We start from the raw sequence: 21,314 nt of genomic DNA, 5'->3' as shown, positions 1-21,314 counted from the left end.
CATGTGTGTGAAGTAGGAATTTATTCTTTGCAGCCAGACCAACTTTTATTTTAGAGAGGTTTGTTGTCAGTCTGAATTTGGTGTTAAATTCCTGCACACTTTGACCCACATTGACCCACATTGGACAGTAATGAGCTGAATATGCACACAATGCACTCTTTGTTTCACTTCTCCTCTACTCACTGATTCACATATCCGCAGTCCAACTGTTCCTAAATGTAACTTATCTTATGCTGTAGGAAGTAGAACCCTGATACTATGACTCTTTTATGTTAATTTATTTAACATTTGTATTTGTTGGTGTAGCATACAATACTTTTACTTTTTATGACTTTTCACAGTCACTATACTTTCTACCAACTAAGTCATTGGTGTTGTTTTAAAAAATAATTGTTGCTATTGTAAAGTTGGTCTTCCATGTTAATTCAAAATGGCATTAAAAAAAAAGTCACTCCAGTGTGAACAACATTTATTTTTCTTAGACACAAATGCATTAAAATAATATTCCACAAACATCACATATATTTCTCTGGGAGGGACACATACTGTAGTGCTTACAATAGCAACCAGAGACCCCTACAAATAACATCATGACAACAACTGAAGGCAGGAGGTAAAAAAGGGTTTGTCAAGTTAGACAACTTTCAATTCTCCCCAAAATAATGTTTTTATCATGAATTGCACTGTTGGTCTCATGCATGAATGAAAACTGAAGGAACATATCATGCATAAATTACTGTACTATGACTCATAAATGTATGCATTTTAGAATATCCGTGTACATGTAAAGGACATAATGGTATTAAATCAGAGTTACTGTATATATTGAAAGCAGAAACAATGTCACAAAATCAGAGTATAATAAGAAGCTACAAATGAGTAGCAATACTGCACAGGAACACATATTGGCTTGCCATCATGCAACTGTACTGAATAACTGTAGAGACTGTAAAAACAAAACCCAAACTGCAATATGACACAGAACACCTGTGGGAAATATGTCTTACAATCATTACCATTAGGAAGGAATATGGAGGATTTTTCTATTGTCCTGTGAGAAGTAACACTTCAACATGTCAACCAGCCAAATTCATGCATTGTGAATCTAACTTGACCTAAACATACATATTCTTTACTAATGTTTTGCATCACATGTCAAAACAAATGTTGTTGCAAAACCTGGTAAATCTTGAATTAAATTATTATTAATCAATGCTGGCTACAGGAAGTTCAGAAACTCTGACAAAATATAATAATTAAATTGGAAATACATTAAGAGACATTGTGAAATAATTGTGACAAGTAAAATATAGAATGACACAGGACGCTAAAGGAAGTAAACATGTTGGGTACACAGATTGTAGGTCCTCTCATACTGCCACAGTAGCAACGTTCATAATCTTCTTGTAACAATGCTTTCCTTTTTCACAGATATGTTGAAGTGCTGATGTAAAGACAGGGAATGTAGTGAGAAATGTGTCTCTGTTGTGCTGCATGTTCACTTGCTTCCCTGCACTGCTCCCATGCACAGACTGCCCTCCTCCTCGATGGTCTCCAGCTCGTCTGTGCGGATGGCCTGTGTGATTAAATTCAGCTCCTCACACATGGTCTCATAGCGGTACGCCACGCGGATGTCAGGAACGTTGGTGCGCCGGATGTCATTACACTCCTGCCCCTCCTTGCGGTGATGTGGGCCGAGCCAGGATCTCTTCACCTGATCCAGGAGAGGAAAATTAATCAGGCTACAGAACTATAGACTGAGCAGGGAGTGGTATAGTTAGATGTGCTATACAGTAAGCAGGGGCGGCGCCAGGCGGTACCTTGCAGTTGCTACAGCAACACCAACAATTGGCCTAGCAACTGCTAAGCAACCCCAAGAAAGGTTTTTTTTTTTTTTATATATGTGAAATTCATAATTTGAAAAATGATTAGTGTGATTAGTAAAATATCCATAAAGAAATCTGTTTACAGTTCTGTTTCATATGGGTGTTGAGAGATGTATCCATAGATCTCTTAATTTTGCTCTCAAAGTGCACCAGATTGATGCTTTTAACTTCAATAATTTAACTTTAACTTCAGCCCTAGGAGGCTGGTCCGCCCCTCACTTGTAAAAAATAGCACTTTATCCATCCTATATGCCGTGAGTTATTTATCGAGCCTTCATTGTAACATGCTGCCTACTGTATGTGCGTGTGGGGAGTGTTGCAGTAGAACATTTCACTGTAGCCCATATAGCTACCTTAATTGGAAACCCTACATGTTTGAGCAACCTCTATGAAGCGGCAAGCTACCCCACAGCACCCCCAACAGAAAATCTCTGGCGCCGCCCATGACAGTAAGTGATACCTTTTGAGAGAATCCGCTCATCAGCACGCTGTTTCTGGCAAGCTCACACATGTCGCAGGAGCTCAGCTTCCACACCTGAGCGGCAATGCTGTACTCTTCCATCAAGGGCTCCTACACAAAGGAAATACCAAAACACATCAGCAAGGTTACAAGGTCACATGTTAACCCTGGTGAACACAATAAAACAATTTTCCTGATAACTAAACAGGCCAGTCCTCCCCTATCTGAACTGTAGGCTACACCTGGTCAGTTATTAAGGACAGCCACTCTGAACAAGCAGGACCCTCAATTTTTATTTTAAACGTGTTTTAAATATAATATGTGAGTTTAGAATGTATTTCTGTTGCACTGTGTCTTTTTTGTAAAACACTTTTGCCTTGTGTTGAAATGTGCTATATAAATAAACTTGCCTTGCCTTTTGTGTTGTTTCACAATTTCCGAAGACCACTCTGCTAGTTACAATGTAAGCTAACGTCTCTAGAATAAATGCCAGCCATCAAAAGTCACAATGGGGTTCGATATCATGGAAATACTGAACATTATAAGTACAATTCAAGATAATTGGAGAGGCGTAAGGCATGCAACAAAGGTCCCAAGACAGAAAACAAACTTGGTGTGTTATATGGCATGTGCTGTTACACTTCGGTACAAAGGTGCACCACAAGTGTAAGTGCAACTTTAACATTAAGGATTTTGTGGTTGTGTACACCGACCTTTGTGAAGTGGAACTGCAGAGGGTCGTCTGTGGACAGAGAGATCACGAGGCCTCGGGACAGGTACTCTGGCAGAGGGTTGCGATGGTAGCTGAGAAACAGGCTGTTATTGCTGAGAGGGGACATGGCAATACCTATCTGGGCCAGGTAGTACAGATACTGCAGCACAGGAGCCTGGATGATCAGAAAGCACAATGTTGTGAGCTTTATTAATCAACTAATGTTCTAGGAATATATTAACACTGCATCCATTATGGAGAGTACAAGGTATGACTCATAGACACACCTTCCTGAGCAGCAGCCCGTGGGAGATGTTCTCTGACAGCATGAAACCAGACACCAGGTGATGGATCGGCCCCGCCTCCCCACAATGAGGACGAAGAACAAGCGTGGGAAACCCTCGCTGTCTGGAAAGTAAAAGACACAGATAGGAGGGGCGGGACTTCCACAGATTAAAGGGGATAACATATTTTAGCATAGTTTGAAGTGTACACAATCTTTGAAAAAACTATAATCTGACTTTTTTTTAGACATACTATGACTTTTTTTTCCAATAAACTATACCATGATGTTTTTTCTGATGTTTTCCCACACCATTCTAGGCCTTCTTTATCAACATTTTGACTTTTTATGCATATTATATTCTGGTGTTTTTGACTTTCTGACATATAATACTATGACCATGTTTTCATTTTTTGACAAACTGTACGAATTTTAATGACATAATATAATATGATTTTTTATCCTTTTTTTTCAGGGTATATTGTGCCTTCTTTTGTGACTTTTTTGACATAATGTACTATTACTTTATTTTATATTTTTCAACATACTATACAATGACTATATGTCAATTTTGTGACATGCTACAGTATAGCATGACTTAAAAATAAAAAAGATTTAGACATACTATAATGTCACATTTTATACACACTTGTCACATTTTATACACACTATAAACCTTTTCAAATTTCAAAATGCTATACTATGACTTCGCTGCAAAAATGTGATTGATAAAACATAAAAACTGACTAGTTCAAAGTTGAAGTCGTTGTAAGTTTCTACACCTAAAACATATCATTATGACTGTTTATGGCAGCCAGTGGGACTTAGCTGTATCTACATACCTGCGCAGGTGATTCAGCACCGTCATGTTTGCATACATATAGTAGAGGTAGTAGGAGTAGGGTGGGTTTTCCTCCTGTCGCCAGTTGACTGGCAGCGGACTGTCCAGGTTGAAGATATGTTGCTCTGGTTTTGACTCATCGTCCACACTGTCAAAACCAACAACCTGTATGAGGGACCAACAAGAGATCCATGAAACCCTCTGAGGTCTGGCTACATGTGAATAAAATGTATTTAATGATCACACAGCAAAGACTTCATACGTGCTGTAGGAAGAGGTGCAGCTCTGGATGGCTACCAGGGTCGACTGTAACCTCGAACAGAGGTGTAAATATATTCTCCAGCATCTCTTGGAAGTTGCACAGCTGTTTCTTTGTGTGGTAGACGTCACTTTAAGAGAACATACAAAATAAATAAGTCAGGTAGGGTATGTGTCCAGAAACAAGTCAGTATGGTATGTCATAGGAAAGTGGTGAAAAGAAGCATAGTATTGTATTCTGTAAAAAAATCATTTCATAGAGTAATACCATACTGACTTATTATTAAAAAGTCATAGACTATGTCCGCAAAATAGTAGTAGTATAGTAAAGTATAGTACATTGTAAAAATGTTACAGTAAAGCATCTTGTAAAAATGTCTTAAAAAAGGTCAAAATAATGTGGTTAAAATATAATTAAAAAGTCATAGAATAGTATGTCAAAAATGTCATTAAAATGTCAAAATGAAGTCAAAGTTGAGAAACATTTCAATAAAACTTATTGAAAAAAAATGTTTACTTAATTAAAGAACACTATTAATGTCAGAATGTTGATAATCTCCTTCAGACAGTTGCCATTACAATTGTGGCCAACCCTTTAATTCCTACCCAAGAAGAGGTAAAGAAAATTATAACTTCATCCCATTCTGTTTGTTGGTTTGATCTCTAACACATCATCCTTTACTAAATATTGATCCTATGCTCTATATGCAAAACGTGCATATTTACAGTACAGTAACCAACATTGTTCGTAGTATAGTAGAAAGAGGCATTTATATATGAATATCAATTATTATTTTTAAGTACAATACTCAAGTGTAATATTAGATTCATGTGTGTTTAAGTGTTAATATTATAAAAGGTATTGATATAATCTGTATAAGCTCTATTGTGTGCTATACCTTTAGATATGGGAAGGTTCCAAACATCAACAAAAAATTATAATTTTGCAGTAAAATATTTGTATACAAGCATCCGTTTCCTAAAGTAGACGTATTATAGTAATGAAAAAACATGGTTGTGCTTTATTCAACCTCGGGTAGGGGTATCTCGACTTTTAGGGGCCTTAGTTCCTCTACTTTATCACACTTCCCACCAGTGCAGTTACTCACAAGAGTCGTGGCACCTGCACCAGCCAGCGCACGTTGCTGGAGTACACCAGGTGTTTGACAGCCCACTGGGCCAGCTTGTCCCACTCGTCTCTGGAGAGGCCGTAGATGGAGAGCCGGAGCTCTGTGTTCTGGTACTTGCTCTCCTCCAGGTCAGCCATCACCTCCTGAAGAGCAGTAACACAAAACGGTCAGCAGAGGGCGCCAGTGTCTCATGCACTCATTCTGCAGGTATCAGTGACAGGTGATGGGTTGTGTATTTGTTGAGCACCTTAATAATGTGGCCAAAGTATTTCCCCTCAATGTGGTTGTCTGTTTTGATGAAGATCTCTCTCAGGATGGACTCGCCGATGGGGTTGTATTTGGCATTGAACTTGTCAAAGCGGTGAAAAGTGTTACGGTCCTGCAAAAGGGAATGACATTTAAATCACTATTTGTCATTTCAACACCAACCTGGCAACCCGTGAACCTTTTATCTATCCACCCTGGGCGTTACTCACGGCATGCATGTCCAGAGTGTCCACGCTCAGGTCAAAGGCCGTCAGGTTCATGCTCTCAAACACCTCCATGAGCGTCTGACCCTTTCCTTTTTCCACATGCACAATCTCCTTCGGAAACTTCTTCATCGCCCTTTTGATGAAGCGCAGAAGGTGCTTCTGGTTCATGCAGGACGAAGCGTGAATATGTGTGTCTACCTGTAAAACAAGATAGAACATTATATCTTGAAGTCCGGTTCTGGTTTTTAATAAATATTCTGATAGGGCTCAGTAGGAAACAGCTTTCAAGTTCACCTTACGGATATTGTAAAAGTCTCGATGTGGGACTTTTTTCTGTTCTGCCAGCTCTTTCATCTCATTCAGCAGGATGTGCATCTGGAACTTGGAGCTAAGATACTGCAGACGACGGTAGCAGAAGGACTTTCTGTGGCAAAGGAAACAATAAAAAGAGTCACTCGCTGGAAATGTGGTTCAAAAAGGGAATAATTAGGAAGTCCAGAGATAAACAATTTGAATGGTCCATTATACTTTAAAAATGTGTGATAGACACTCTGTTCTGTAGTCAAAATCAGGACAACGTACACTGGTCCGTTGATGATGAGGGCCATCATGACGTTCATGTCACCGATGTACTCCCGCAGGTCGGGGTACGGCAGGTCCAGCTCTGTGCTCCTGTTAGAAACATCACAACTGAAGTAGGAACCCTCTGCTGCCAACACAATGTGTGAACTGAGTCTAAAAACAGATCCAACCACATCCAGGACTAAAAGATAAAGCATGCGAGTGATTCATCATAAATATCTCACTTTTCCATATTGCTCTTCGTCGTGTACACATGCATGACACCATCCACCATCTTGCAGCCGTAGCCCATATCAGGGGGCATGCTGGCAGGGTCCTGGTTCTCATAGGGGTGCGTTTTAGAAATGGTTGGGTGCATTGAGCCATCTGAAGGGAGACAGAACGTCACGGCTCTGAACGAGGTGGGAATGCACATGCAACTAAGGTCTGATTTTAACAGCTTGCATGTTGTGACAGGCTGGTATGGGGTGTGTGACAGATGGATTGTGAAATCTGTGGGTGTGCCCGGTGATGTCTTAATGTGAGAGTACGGCACTGGACATGGCTTATATTCCCATATTAACACGAGATCAGTAAATATTTTAGAGTAAAAATAATAAAAGGTATAAATAGCTTAGGATTATTGACATAATATTATCGTATGTGTAATTTTAACATATAAAACCCTAACCCTAACCCATATTAGCTCCCTCAAAAATAATATCCTCCCCTCTGTCACGAACCTTGGAGTGACCATCAATAGCGCTTTTAAATTCGATAAGCAGGTCAGCACCGTAGTCAAAACCTGCTTTTTTTAAATACGACTATTGGCCAAGACCAAGTCGTTTTTATCTTTTAAAGACCTGGAAAGGGTTATTAACGCCTTTGTTACCTCGAGGTTGGACTACTGCAACGCTCTGTACGTGGGTATGGACTAGGCGTCAATTAAACGCCTGCAGCTAGTGCAGAACGCAGCTGCACATCTACTCACTGGCCACAAAAAGCGTGACCACATCACCCCAATTCTGGCCTCACTGCACTGGCTTCCAGTTCGGTTCAGAATTGATTTTAAAATCCTTTTATTTGTTTTTAAAGCACTAAATGGGCTGGCTCCGGCCTGTATAGCTGAACTCCTCCAGTGCTACACCCCAGCCAGAGCTTTAAGGTCTGCTGACCAGCTGCTGCTGGTAGTGCCCAAGACCAGGCTCAAAACCCGAGGGCACCGAGCCTTCTCAGCAGCTGGCCCTAGGCTCTGGAAAACTCTGCCCCTCCATGTGAGGTCGGCCCAGACCCTAGGGGTTTTTAAATCTACTCTTAAAACACACTTCTTCTCTCTGGCCTTCTAGTTAGAGCGGAGCACGACTCCTGACTTTTCCCTGTGTTTTTTATATATCTGTTGTAATTTATTGTCTTTTATTGTGATTGTAGTAATGTGTTTTTATGTGATTGTAGTATTTATTACATGTACAGCACTTTGGCCCGACCAAAAATCGCTTTTAAATGTGCTCTATAAATAAACTTTGATTTGATTTGATTTGATATTAGATATTTTATACATCTACGTTTTTGCCAACACCGGTATATAGCAACAACCATCGCAAATAGTTAGTCAAGACATAGTCATATTAAAGTATGTCATAAAATAAAGAGGTTTAATATAGTAGGTTTAATATATAATTTAATATAGAATATAGTACGTAAAAAAATAAACATAGAAAATAGTATAGTCTGGCAAAAGTCATAGTACAGTGTGTAATTGTATAATAATAGTGTAAAATTGTCTCTCGTGTTATTGTTTAAGCACAAATCAGTGCCTCCTATTCACTGTTTCTCACTACTTCATCAATATATTGTGCAGTATATGAGGATATCAGCGCTCATGCACACTGTACATACCTGCATAGCCTCCGGCCTCTGGGATGTCCTCCTCATAGTCTAAGTCCAGAGGTCTCTCACTCAGCTCCTGCAGGTAGCGTGCAGTCGTCCTGCAGAAACTCTGCAGCGACAGACCCATGTACTTATGTCTGATGAACAGAGCCTTCACCACACATTTGGCTGCATCCAACAGATCTGTGAAGGGAACCTGGGTGGAAGAACAATGGAAGGAAAATAATTAAAATAAAAAGCTAAGCAAGGCAAACACATTTAGTCTTTTTCTGAGAGGAGGTGTTATTTAAATGTTGAAATGTGTATTTATGTGTGAAGTGTTTCTACTAAAATACATTCTCCATGAATTACTGGGACTCACCCCACATTTCTCCTCTCCAGAAATAGAGACTCGCTGGTACTCTCTCTCTGGAACCGGATCTCTCTCCTGCAGATCAGGGAATTGGCTCTGCTCCATCATGTATCTTATAATATATGCACAAATGACTCAAATTATTAATATTCTGTACACTTCATCATTATTTTAAAGATAATAAGACCAATATTGGTGAAACACTCACTCTAGGTCTGTGGCACTGTCAGTCTTCATGAACTCCTGTTTGGCTCGCAGGAGGATTTCGGGTTCAAACCTGAGCACAGAGAGACTTTAGGATCCTGAGTCGGAGTCATGTGACTGTTTACTAACCGTCCTTCCTCTACACTTACTTGACATCCTGGCTGATCTGACGCTCAAGGCGATGGCGTCTCTCCTCCAGCTGCTCGATGGGGCTGTCTTCTGGAAACTCATAAGGCGCGCTGCGCATCTCACTCTCGGCCATGGTGCGGGAGAACAGCTCCTTCACATAAACAGAAAACAACATTATGAAAGTCCACATATCAAGGAAATCTTCATTTTTTAGGTCAATAATTCACAGAGTACTAACCTCAGCAATCTCTTTGTACTTCCCGTCCATGGATGTACGCAGGTCGATGGACTGTTTCAAGGCCACAGGGATCCCAGGCAAGGAATGCTGGGAAGTGAGGAGGTGGCGGGCACCGCGGAGATCAGCTGGAGATAGAGAGGAGAAAAAGGGAAAGAAAGCATAGAAATTGTGAGAAAACTGTGCATCTTTGTGACATACGCAATAATGTCTCTCCAGGAATAATCCTATCCTTGTTTTGGAGCTTAAGAAATCAATTAAACAGTATTTTATTGACATATTAGTCAAATAACACCATATTTTAGTAGCTCTATAGACGCTCACAGCTACTAAGAATCATAACTTTAAATGAGTTTTGCTTCCAACAGTCGAATCCTATTAATATTAATATTATAACTGATCTCCTCATTTTACCCATCATGTAAGAGGGCTAGATATGAATATGAATCAGCTAAAGAAACTAAATCAGTTTATTGAGTCTCTGTGATTTTTCATTCCTGAACAACAGTAAACAAACAGTGAGCAGAAGCGTGTTGTTCCTCCGTCAGTCGGCCTTTGCACAAGAGCGCAGGTCTGAGGTCAGCCGCTGTTTATGCCTCAAGACACAATGGACTATTCAGGTGGGGAGCCCGTCAGCACTTACTCTGGCTAATACCCTCCATTGTTGCCATTGCAAGACTTTTTATACAAACCCAGTTGTCATGGAAAGGGAAGAAGGGAAAGTGAAGGGGGGATGGTCATTTTAAAAAGACTTAGAGAAGAATTAATGCTTAGAGAAAGCTGTCAACAACGATGAGGGAAACAGAAGTGTTCCTCACATTAGTCTGTGAGAAACAAACAGTGAGGAAATACAATGCCTCTACTGCTCTGTTTCCCTCTGGGTGTCTGTGTAGCAGTCTGTCTGCAACGATATTCATCTTTACTTGGACACTAAGCACCTGCCACTGAAATATTCATCATGCTCTTAAATATTTTATCTTGTGTGTGCTAGAGTGTCACTGAGCCTGTTGTTTGTCGGTATTAATACATGTACAAAGGTCAAAGAGGGTATACCGTGGGATACCTGCAGTCTGTATTGTTTTGTTTCTTTTGAGCAGGGTTTAAATTAAGAGCTTGATTTATTTAACACAGCATGTCTGAGTCTGTCTACTCTACAGGGACAGTAGGGAGTCCAGAGTGGCCAATTAACTGGGCCGATTAGGATTTGACAAAAAGCCTCATTAAAGTGTAAAAAAACACTTGAGGCAGAGGGAAAGAGAACAGAGGTGATGGTGTAATCATTGGCCAACTTAACACGTTTATTACCTTCTGCTCAACACTGTCCAATCAACACATCCTACTCAACACACTGAGAAAGTGTGCCTGAACTACAAGGAAGCAACGTCAAAACACACACAAGCATCTCAGACTAAGACAAGAAAATACCTAATTATTCCCTGTATAAAAGCACATCATTGTACAACATAATGCAAATAGTAAATAGGAGTTTTTAATATAAAAGAAGTAAGGATTTAAAAAGATGGGCATAAATGTGCTTCTCGAGGTACTACAAGTTTTCATTTTTGAATAAATGAAAAATGGTCATGCACACATAAACAAGGGTCACAGAACCTTCTCAAAATCAATCAATGAGTGAAATTTAAACTTGCAAATATTAATTCCGTAGTCTATTTATGAACTTATATAACTGCTGTAAACAAATAATTTTTCGAGTAAACACACACACAACATTCCCTTGTTCCAACTACTACAATATGTGGATGTTTCTGTGTTAAAGTACATCCTAACTTCAGGTGAGACAAAACAAGATATTGAAAGAGGCCATTGAGGGAATACCGTTTTGCAAAAATGTAGGGATGAAACAATAATTGATTGATAATGAATAATTGATCGAAATAAGAAATACTAAGTAACTTATGTCTATCCAAAGCTAGCTTAAATACATTTAATGAGAACGCATGCTGTGATGCCTGACTGTCCTCCCATCTCAGTCACAAGGTCGAGCCTCAGTGATAGGAGGGAGCCGTCAGTGAGATGCATGCTGGCTCAGATGTTATCCCTGCTGTCGGGTTGGGGCACATCAGTTTGTGGTGATAACAGCAGGCGACCAGCGGCAAAGACATCCATACTGGGATACAGCAAAGCCGAGCCAAGCAAGGCGGGCCTGGAGCTAATCCCCTAATGGCTGCTATATTTGGATCAGTAGCATCTACAGTTACATAACAACTCATCCCCCTACTGTTGGAGAGCAAACACTCAGAAATGAATGTCACGTTTCTCTTGAACCTGCACATCTTAATCCAGTTGGCTGAAGCTTTTATTGATCCAATAGCTGCTTGAGGAAAGCAACACAAGGGCTTAGAGAAAGAGAGTAAAAACCAATTGGAGCTAATACGACAACATGTTGAATCGCACTTCAACTTCAACACATCATCTTCCACAACATCAAAATGAGGTCAAATGGTATCAGCATGATGCGGGTCTTCAACTGCATAACTATTCCAGCAGCTGTACAGTGTGGACAGCCCTGACTGCAGTCCAGCTCAGACCGGATGGTGCGGTGTAACGGGCCTCAGGGGATGAAATCACAAGTGGAAAGTTATCCGAAGCTAACAGGCCAGATGGGAGTTAGAGGTCCGGGGTCAACAGACTTTGTGTGAAACTTCATCTACAGGACTGCTTTTCCCCCCCACTGGTCTTTGTTAGAAAACCTTGTTACATTTGAGACCAACAACTGCCTGAATGGAATAACATTCAGCATGATGCTCTGGATTATGGGATGTAAATATCAAGAGATTCCCTTTATTTACCCCCTCTTCTCTCCTCTATAGGCTTTCTGCCATGCATCATCAACCACTGTCCAACTGCTTCCATTGACTATGCAGATACCACCCCCCCCCCACTAAAGGTGCCAGTGACTCACAGCCTCTGTGGCAAATGTCTGACAGCGAGGAAAAATACTTTCTCACACAGCTCACCAATACCAATGTAAACAAAGCAGCACTGGAGGATTCTTTTGATACGTTTTACTAAGATTGGATATTGTTTGAAATGTGTCAATGTAAGTGCAGATACATCACCTACATTGCAGTAGATATAACAAAATTATACTTTTTTTTAAGTACCTTACTCAAAGAATATAAATGATTATCTGCAAAACCCCTTTTTTACTGCAACAAAATAAGGCAAAGGTGTCAAATATAATACGTTGCCTAAACACAAGCATGTCACCAATAATGCTTTTTATTTAAAAAAAGTCTAAAACTGGTTAAATTTGGATTACATTTAAAAACACTATAGAAACAGGATTACAAATGTTACAAGGCATATGTAGCAAACTTTTGAATAGTTAGTTTGTTACACTTAACGATGAAAGCTAAAGCCAGAATATCAAACCAACAACTAACAGAGCAACATAAACAGAAAGACAATCTCACGTATCACTATAGTATTTCACAATAAATGATGGCAGACACACAATTCAGCACAAGAGGGAGTGTTGTGTCCAAAAGACAAACGCATGCAGCTGTCAGGGAGAATGCAGCAGGATCTAACAACGCTCCTAAAGGATGTTTACTCTTTGCTTCTCTCAACGGCTCTGCATCAAACAGCTGACGACTCTCAAGATGTGTAATCAAAATCTTTGCTTTAGTCTCTGCAGCTGCAGAAGCTGCATGTCTGCAGGCCGATGTTGGTATTCAAGTAACTTCTTAACTGTGTTTTCTTTACTGCCGTCAGCCTTCTTGCTTGAACCATAAAGAAAAGGAACGCTAAGAATAAAAAGCAGGATGCCCCCTAGCCTTAAAAACAACCCTCTATATCAGATCCCACAGCAGTTGCAGGTGTAGTCAGCACGATTTATCGATCGGCTCTGCTTCTTTGTGCACAGTTACACCTTCATTCCTTTTCCAAGAGAAAGAGAAAGAGAGAGAGAGAGAAAGCTAGTTTGTGGGGCAATCAATCGACACACATTGTCCCCAGCACACTAAAGACAGCAGTGCTCAGGGCTATTACACAATCCCGTCAAGGGACAGGCAGAGGACCGTGGCAGTGAGAGTGAAAGAGGGAAAGGGAAAAGGGGGGAGGGTTAGAGAGGAGGAGAGGAAAACATTATTTGTGCTTTTGCTCAGGATGAGGGTAGTGGAGCGTACCTGCCTCCTCAGAGCCTGCATTACCCAGCAGCCAGCAGGGCAGAGAGGAGAGACAGAGAGAGAGAGGGAGAGAGAGACAGAGAGAGAGAGAGAGAGAGAGAGGGAGAGAGAAAGAGAGAGATAGAGACAGAAAGAGAGAGACATGGAGCATGCCAAACAACAAATGGACCATAGCGTCTGTCGTCCTTCTAAGATGGGTTAAACATGATGGGAGGAAGGGATGGACGTAAACAAGAAAGACACACTACAAACACACACAAAACTGGCAAAGACAAGACAAACGCTCTCACATAAACACACTCACAGAGTCCGAGCCATCCTCATCTATTGCCTTAATCTGTCCCTGTCATACATACAAAGAGCTGGTCCCGCAGATCCATGAACTCCCCCTCACATCCCCGTGTGTGACCCCCCTCTGTCTGCCTCTGGTTCAGGCCAGCTGTCGCTGCACTAGCTGCCTCTGGAGCTGATCCTCCTCATTTAAATGCCTCTGACATCTATCTGGAACGTACCACAGGAGGGAGAGGAGGCGGGGGGAGGGGACGTACATCAGCAGCGGACGCACTGTCTCCTGCTGTGAGTTTCTCTCACAGCACCCCCCTGCCCTCTGCTTTATCCTCTGTGCTGTGTTTTGCTGAGGGGACCATGTGTTTGGGATGTTTGTGGCGTCTGAGTGTGTGTGTGAATAAAATGGTGCTGGCTCAGCGGTAAGGTTTGAGAGGTCAGGGAGATGACTGTCTAATAATGAGACCTTGCCTCCATGTCCTCTCACATGAGCCAAATTAAAGGGCCAGCACGTGTCCACATTATGGCTGCAGCAGACATTTCTCGAACATGCTTTCCCATGCTATAAACACAGAGCTGTTTGTAAGCTAAGACTGAAGAAATAACACATTCATAATTCAGTAAACTGATGCAATTTCATGACACAGTGATACATTTTTTGTGAAATCCGTCATTGTGTCTGCAGTGTGAGAGTTTCCTTGCAGTCATATCACTCACATGACACCTCTGCACCGAATGTACATTTGTTTTTGGATTAAAATAAATAGTTGCATGCTTGAATTTCAAGATGATGTCATAAAAAAGGAAAATCTTCCATGGCAGACAGAAACGATGAGACATCTAGTTAATATTTCTGACCTTTAATTTAGAAAATGTTGGCAATCACTGGTTGCCTGATTAAGCTTTTAATAAAGTATTACAAGTCTAATGAACAAAACTACGTTGACTGAATATGTTGTGATCCAGGAATTCCATGAATTTGTTAGCAATCAGTGAAAGAGGATTTTAAGCTCATCATGATCTGTTTGTTTTAAATTGTTTTCTTATCTTATCTGCTCTTGCTTAATAATGTCTAGAGTTCAACTCAAGTTGTCTAACTGTCTAATATAGGAACTTAAAGCTGAATAAGAAGCCTCCTTAATTTTTTACCCTAACACAGAATCGTATTAAGCTGTTCTTACCTTTCCTTGTGAAGGATAAGGCTGGCAACATCGGCCCCAAGCATGTGATTCGAGACGAAACACTTTCATTCAAACAAATGTGTCAAAAATATCTTTTTATCTTTTTTATAAACACTAGAAAAAATTGCAGGCACTGTAGTTTCTCTCAATTGTGTTTAACAGTCTGTTATCAAAGCACCTGTTCAAATGTATGGAACCAGAGCATCGATCACAATTTCATTTCCATAAAATATACATAGATAACTGTTTGGTGGAACAAATTGTACACTAAAACTTCCTGGCAGTTGTTTCTCTTCCTTTCATGCAGTGAAGAGAGCTGCTTATAAACTGGAGCAATCCAGTTTGAAAATCAGTACTGACAAACTGGACAGAAAAACCGTGATTGCCACAGCGAGTCAAACTAAATCTGACAAGAAGAAAATTACCGCTCTGCCCCTCAAGATTAAATTACTATGTGTCTTTTCAAGGCACTCAAAACCAAAATAGCTTCAAGAGGACTAATCAAATTGATGTGTCCCCATGAAGAGCAAAACAAACAAGATTGCATTTATTCAGACCAGACTCCCCCTGATGGCAGAAGGCTGCATCACACACACATCAGTGTGAGCCTCATGGTGTCAAAGCTTCTGATGGTGTGGAGTCAAATAATGAAATCTGACATAGCAGGAATCCACCTGGCCTTAACTTCATTAATAGATTAAAAGAAAAAGTAAAGCCATTTTTATTTAGGTAAAAGCATGGTAATGTTCATTTCAGAGGTTAACATAATTATAATAGATATATGATATTGTTGCATTATTATAATTATTTTGAAACATTGAAATGTTAACAGCATTTCAATGTAGCACCTAGTTTAGAGCAAATGCTTTATATTGTATTGAGGGTTTTAATCTATGGTGATGCTTCAAACTTTATACCGTGATGACATGTTGTGTATGTTAGCTAGGTGATTATTTGATTGATTCTTGATTGATTAATAGCAGTCTATTGTGAAAAAAATTACTTTCTTAACAAAAGAAAATTCTACATAACTGTTTTCTTAAATGTTCTTGGGTTTTTCTGTCAAAAAGCGAAACATTTGAAATTGATATGACTGAAAAGAGAAGCACATCTTTTGATTTTAGAAACTTGAACCAGCTAATCTAATAATGTCAATTTCTTATGTCAGGAACTGAATCTGTAAAATGTAATGGAGTAAAAAAAAAAGAGTAGAATCAAATAAAAGTACTAGTACCTTAAAACTGTACTTATAGGAATGGTACTAACAGTAAGTACATGTCATTTGTTTAATTTGCTTCCAAATAAAAGCAGCCAAAAGACAAAACACTGCAATACTTGCCCCCTGTTTGATTTCAGATTACGCCTACAGTGGTATGCTCTGTACCTTAAAACAAGATTCTGTCTCTCCGCAGGTCCATGTGTTGCTAACAGCAGCTGGCTTCAGGTACCGTGTATCGACTGCAGCAGACTGCATTAAGTATGAGCAGCAACATTATAAGATAGTCCCACCCACAGGTCAGGAGTCCACGAGACCTCTCAGAGGCCAGATGTTTCACATGAGACCTCACTGGAGGTTATCAGAGGTAGGAGTGTTTGGGTGGCAGTCCCGGGTCTGGGTCAATCATTATTTGTAAAGATTGCGCTAACGTGGGGAGTGATGGGGCGGTTTAACCTACAGGGTCTCTCCCCTGTAATTACTGTATTTGTTCATGACACAGCCCCCGACTTGTGTTGCCACATAACAATGACCAGGAGTGACACATGCAGAGGAGGCGTGAGGGTAGTGTGGGCGAAGTACAATGTGTTCAAAGGTTAATCTCCAACCTCCTGTACTGTAAGGGTCACTATAGTGGTCTGATTGTTGTTTATCCTATTACTTCATGTGTTATTGTAGTATTTCTTTCTTGCAGATTTGGAAAGCATTTATATACTTATATTAAATATTGTAGTTTTTACCCCATTACAATTGTTGTACAGTCATAATTATTATAATGTACCTACAACACATGAACAGTTTATAAAACCTCCTGGTTTGGTAAAGGTGTTTCTAGTCAGCAGTATATAAAGCTACAAAATAAAAGGCTGCTAACAAATTGCATCAGGAATAATACAAATGATAAAATAACACAACTTGTGTTGGATACTGAGTACTATATGTAAGTAAAGCTGTTCGCCTGGATTTGAGAGAAAATGTACTTCAAAAATATGAAGTATCTAAAAAACAACCTTAATTTAAGATCTATATTTATTATTATATGTAATTCTTCTTAACTATTACTGTATATACTATTTATGATAGATTTGATATGCTATTGTGAGTGTGGAGGAAACTTCTGTGTAGCAATGCATTGGGAGTCACCGACTCAGGAAGGAGACACGGTGAGAGTTGGAGCTTTGATGTCAAACACTGATGGGTTTATTCAGAGTATTCGGCCGGAGGATTCACATCACAAGTCAAAGAGTCAGAGGTTCTGACTACACGGTAGAGTTGCCACGTCAATTCTGAAGAGTCTCTCTCTATGTTAGACCTTTTAACTGGTTCACAGAGAATCAACATCTCTGAAGGAGTAGACTAAACAGCTGGGAACACTGAGCCACCTGCGTCCGACACTCATGGCCTCCAAGATTTCACATCTTAGAGTCCACAAACACCGATAAAGAAGTGCCTCAGCGTTCTCACAACAATTACCCTTCGTGCCAGACAAGTTGACCGGTCACAAACTGGTGACAACAACACATATGGCACCAAGGCCTTTCCTTAAAGGAGATAACAGACGTCAGAGTAGATCATAAAACGTCACAGAGCAAAAGGTTAGATATCTAGAATAATTATTCCCTAACAGTGAGTAGTTATAACCATATTGTCTTCATTTTATTCTAGGATTCTCACACTTGAGCACCCAAATGCATTTCTTTTTTTTTCAGATGTTGTTTTGGCCCTCAGGCCTTTTTCTAAAAGCCTTTTGGGTCAGAGTGTGTGACATGTTTCCAAGCCTATTTCTAGTGATCAGCACTTCACAGCCCTGGCAGTAAGTGTCTTTTCTTACATTTTATAGACTTTATAATAAAGTGTTTTAATATAATCATTATGTCTTTCGAGTATTTTTGTTCTTGCTCAATATAATAATGTCTGTTTGTGTCACACACTTCACGCAGCTTCATAATTGCGCAAATTGCGTTCACCTTGGCGCTCAAGTGGTTCAACAGGTGTAAAACAGCAGGGGGCAGAGAACAGTGTAACCAGTGAGTGGGTGTCGCTCTGATCCCAGAACTACCTTTTCACAGCCAGAGAAGTTATTCACACACTGCTGTTCTCTGAAGAGTTACTCCACAAACCTGCAATAATGAACGATATCTGCACCAGAACGCTGTCTGATAGTCATGGATCAGTCAATAATGTGTGAAGGGGGGTACATAACCTTTAGAGAGAGCTAAGATGTGAGTGACTCAAACTCATTTAATGCAGAATAGATTCGCTACAGCGTCTCTGGTGCACTGATTGATCAGTCCATTAGATTTAATCAAAAGTTAAGGATACTTATGGGACAATCTAATAAGATTAAACTTCTCCAGCTTGCCAAGTGTTGGTATGGATCATCATTAGGCAGCTAGTGTCAGACAATACATAATTGATGATCCTGCTGGGATTGACTGCAGCAGAATCCATAATAGCATTTTATTAAGTACTCACTGAGCACTTGGAGACACTACAATGGCAGTTATTCAAATAGTGCATCTAATACAAATACAGGATTGTGAATGCATCCGGTTTTACTATTTACACTGTACTGTATATACTGCCCAAAACTAGATCTGTGCCCTTCATGAAAACAAAGTCTATGAGTCACCTAAAGGTCATCTTTGCCTACTCAGATGCCCCCCTGGATGCTTTAGCAAATATAAATGTGAATGTTATTTTAAATTGCTTCTGCAGAGACTTTCTAAATCAAGCTCCACAGGCAATCTGTGCACAGTCCTCTGCGTCTAAAAAACAGAACAAGAAATCTGTCGCTCTCGAGTACAAAAGGCAAGACTCATTAGGACAGCAGCTCTTTACACTGTCAGCAAGAAGCTATAAATGAGGGTAATAACAGGGAGCGTCCTTATTGGAGGGGGGGTCTCTGAATGACTCTCTCCAGCCTTTGTATTTATTATCAGAGCTACAAATCACTGTGACCTCCTCAACAAAACAACCTTATGTCACAGCCAGTCACTCTCCGTCCTACTAGTTCCCAGTGGCAACATGACCGTGGTGATTTTTAAAGATACGTATGTTTTTGAGCCAACGTTTGTATGCCTTATGATGTAATTCTAATGTAAAAATAAATCTGCCAGTGGAGGGAGGTCATATCACAAACCCTCTATGCAACATAAGATATCAAGAATGATTTTTTTGGACACAAGTAAACCAATGTTTTCTGTTAAACGCGTGAAATCGACGAGAATTAAATGACGATTTTTGACGCTATAGGAGAAAATGAGATCAGATTGAGAGATGACACTGATGAACAGAGAGAGGGAGGGGTATTTGAAAGGCTGGCTTCACATCATATGGTCATTCTAAAGTCTTTGTAATTTGGATGAAAGGCTGACCGGCGGGTGCATACATCAGAGTTGAGGCTAATCCTCTCATTCAGACGGGGATCAAGTCCCTGAGGTACCATCCTACATATTCTCTCCAGGCCACATACTGCCATCAGGCTAAATGAAAAGCACCGTCATCACATTTGTCCAAGCAACACATAATTAACAACATAAATTAAGCATTTTAAGGTGCATTTTTATAAAAGGTAGGCCACAATCCAACGAGTTGCCAACATATTAAGGTAATCCTTTAGGTTAAAACACAAAAACTTACTAAATTAATTATGCAACATTTCAGCAGCGTGAAAAATGGTTTAATACAGCATCAGCTGATCCTACTGCAAAACAAACTTTGGCTGATGCTGGAGAATGTAAGCATGTTGTGTAATTTGTAGGAAAAAAAATGCTGAGAAGGGCATAAAGGGAAATGAATGCTGAAATCCTCCACAGAGAGCTTAATCTGCCTCTACACTTCCCAAATCAACAGGTCTGCTTTTCAACAAACTACTCGCAAAGAAAAACTGTTGCACCGTGTTTTCTTTCTTGAATAAATAACAAGTATAATGGTTCAAAACGCCAGAATACACAATTCCCAGCAGCACCTCATGCTGAATTCATGTGAGAGTCCTTGTTCTGCTACAGGACCAACATGCCACCCTCCCCCCCCCCCCATGCTCCCCCAACTCACCTGTGCCGGCTGCATACTGCAGGCTGCCTCGCTTCCTAAAGGGGGAGAGCGGCTTGTTTTTGGCCCCCCCGGCGGGTCCTGGGGGAAGGTTGGAGGACATGATGCCAGGTTCAGCTGCTCAGCGTGGCAGGGATGGTCGTAGCTGAGTGAGTCAAAGCTGCGGAGGACAGAGCGATACAGAGACACAGAGTAAGAGAGGAGGTAGAGAAGGAGGAGAGAAGAGATGCAGCGCAGATGCTTGGAGCTTGACGGGGTTTGATTGCAGTCAGCGCAAGTGTGTGTGTGTGTGTGTGTGTGTGTGTGTGTGTGTGTGTGTGTGTGTGTGTGTGTGTATGCTACGTGCCTGTAAGCAGGGATTTTCCAGTCTGGTTGGTCCAGCGTGGGGCTGCGGAGCATCCCTCTGCAGCGAAACAGACCACGCCCCCTCAGAAAGGCTCTCGTGCCTGAGCTGCAGCGCTGGAGGGGCTCGGCTTCCTCCCCGATACGCATAAACACACACACACACACACACACACACACACACACACACACACACACACACACACACACACACACACACACACACACACACACACACACACACACACACACACACACACACACACACACACACACACACACACACACACACACACACACACACACACACACACACACACACTTCTGTTGTTGCCATGACAACCACAAACCCTCGGTGTGTGGGCAAACCAATGAGCAGAGTAGTTGTGGTTAGATTCCATAATAAAATAAATGCTACAAAGAAATATAATATATTTGTACACTTATCCAATTAAACTAATTGAAATAAATAATAAACAAAAACATAATCTATGGTGTAAGCTAAAAAGAAAATCTAAAATATATGTGATATATGGAAATGTCAGTCTGTCAGGATTCATACAGACATTTCAGTATACCCAGAGAATGAAACACACTGTTGTGCGTCTGACTTTTCATTAAGCGCTACGAGAGTGACACTTTCCGATCTGAGGGAAACATCTCAACAACTGTTGG

General features: G+C 40.6%; 1 protein-coding gene across 3 annotated transcripts; it reads right to left on the bottom strand.

Annotated features, from left to right (window-relative positions):
• Positions 1–452: 452 nt before the first annotated feature.
• Positions 453–20,499, bottom strand: ampd2b (adenosine monophosphate deaminase 2b). Of its 3 annotated transcripts, none has more exons than XM_034145496.1 (18): positions 20,301–20,499; positions 9,415–9,539; positions 9,197–9,327; positions 9,052–9,120; positions 8,853–8,955; positions 8,501–8,687; positions 6,850–6,991; positions 6,626–6,715; positions 6,338–6,467; positions 6,047–6,241; positions 5,818–5,949; positions 5,550–5,713; positions 4,445–4,571; positions 4,184–4,347; positions 3,346–3,466; positions 3,060–3,233; positions 2,347–2,457; positions 453–1,714 (listed from the first exon to the last, which is right to left on the bottom strand). In XM_034145496.1, the coding sequence occupies exons 1-18, from the start codon at positions 20,398–20,400 to the stop codon at positions 1,499–1,501; spliced, it is 2,481 nt and encodes an 826-aa protein (XP_034001387.1). In that variant the 5' UTR covers positions 20,401–20,499; the 3' UTR covers positions 453–1,498. The 3 variants fall into 3 exon arrangements, with proteins under 3 accessions (XP_034001387.1, XP_034001389.1, XP_034001388.1); XM_034145498.1 differs by lacking the exon at positions 20,301–20,499 and adding an exon at positions 13,919–13,986; XM_034145497.1 differs by lacking the exon at positions 20,301–20,499 and adding an exon at positions 13,867–13,963.
• Between the last annotated feature and the right edge of the window lie 815 nt (positions 20,500–21,314).

Source organism: Trematomus bernacchii, unplaced genomic scaffold, assembly GCF_902827165.1.
Source record: "Trematomus bernacchii unplaced genomic scaffold, fTreBer1.1, whole genome shotgun sequence".
Taxonomy (NCBI): Eukaryota; Metazoa; Chordata; class Actinopteri; order Perciformes; family Nototheniidae; genus Trematomus; species Trematomus bernacchii.
This window is presented reverse-complemented; position numbering and strand designations above follow the sequence as displayed.

Excerpts from the sequence above, each read along its gene's own strand:
- ampd2b (XM_034145496.1), bottom strand. The coding sequence starts at position 20,400 with ATGTCCTCCAACCTTCCCCCAGGACCCGCCGGGGGGGCCAAAAACAAG. Across the intron at positions 6,992-8,500 it reads AGAGGCCGGAGGCTATGCAG|ATGGCTCAATGCACCCAACC; the intron begins GTATGTACAGTG and ends GTCTCCCTTCAG. Across the intron at positions 4,348-4,444 it reads TGCACCTCTTCCTACAGCAC|GTTGTTGGTTTTGACAGTGT; the intron begins GTATGAAGTCTT and ends TCCCTCATACAG.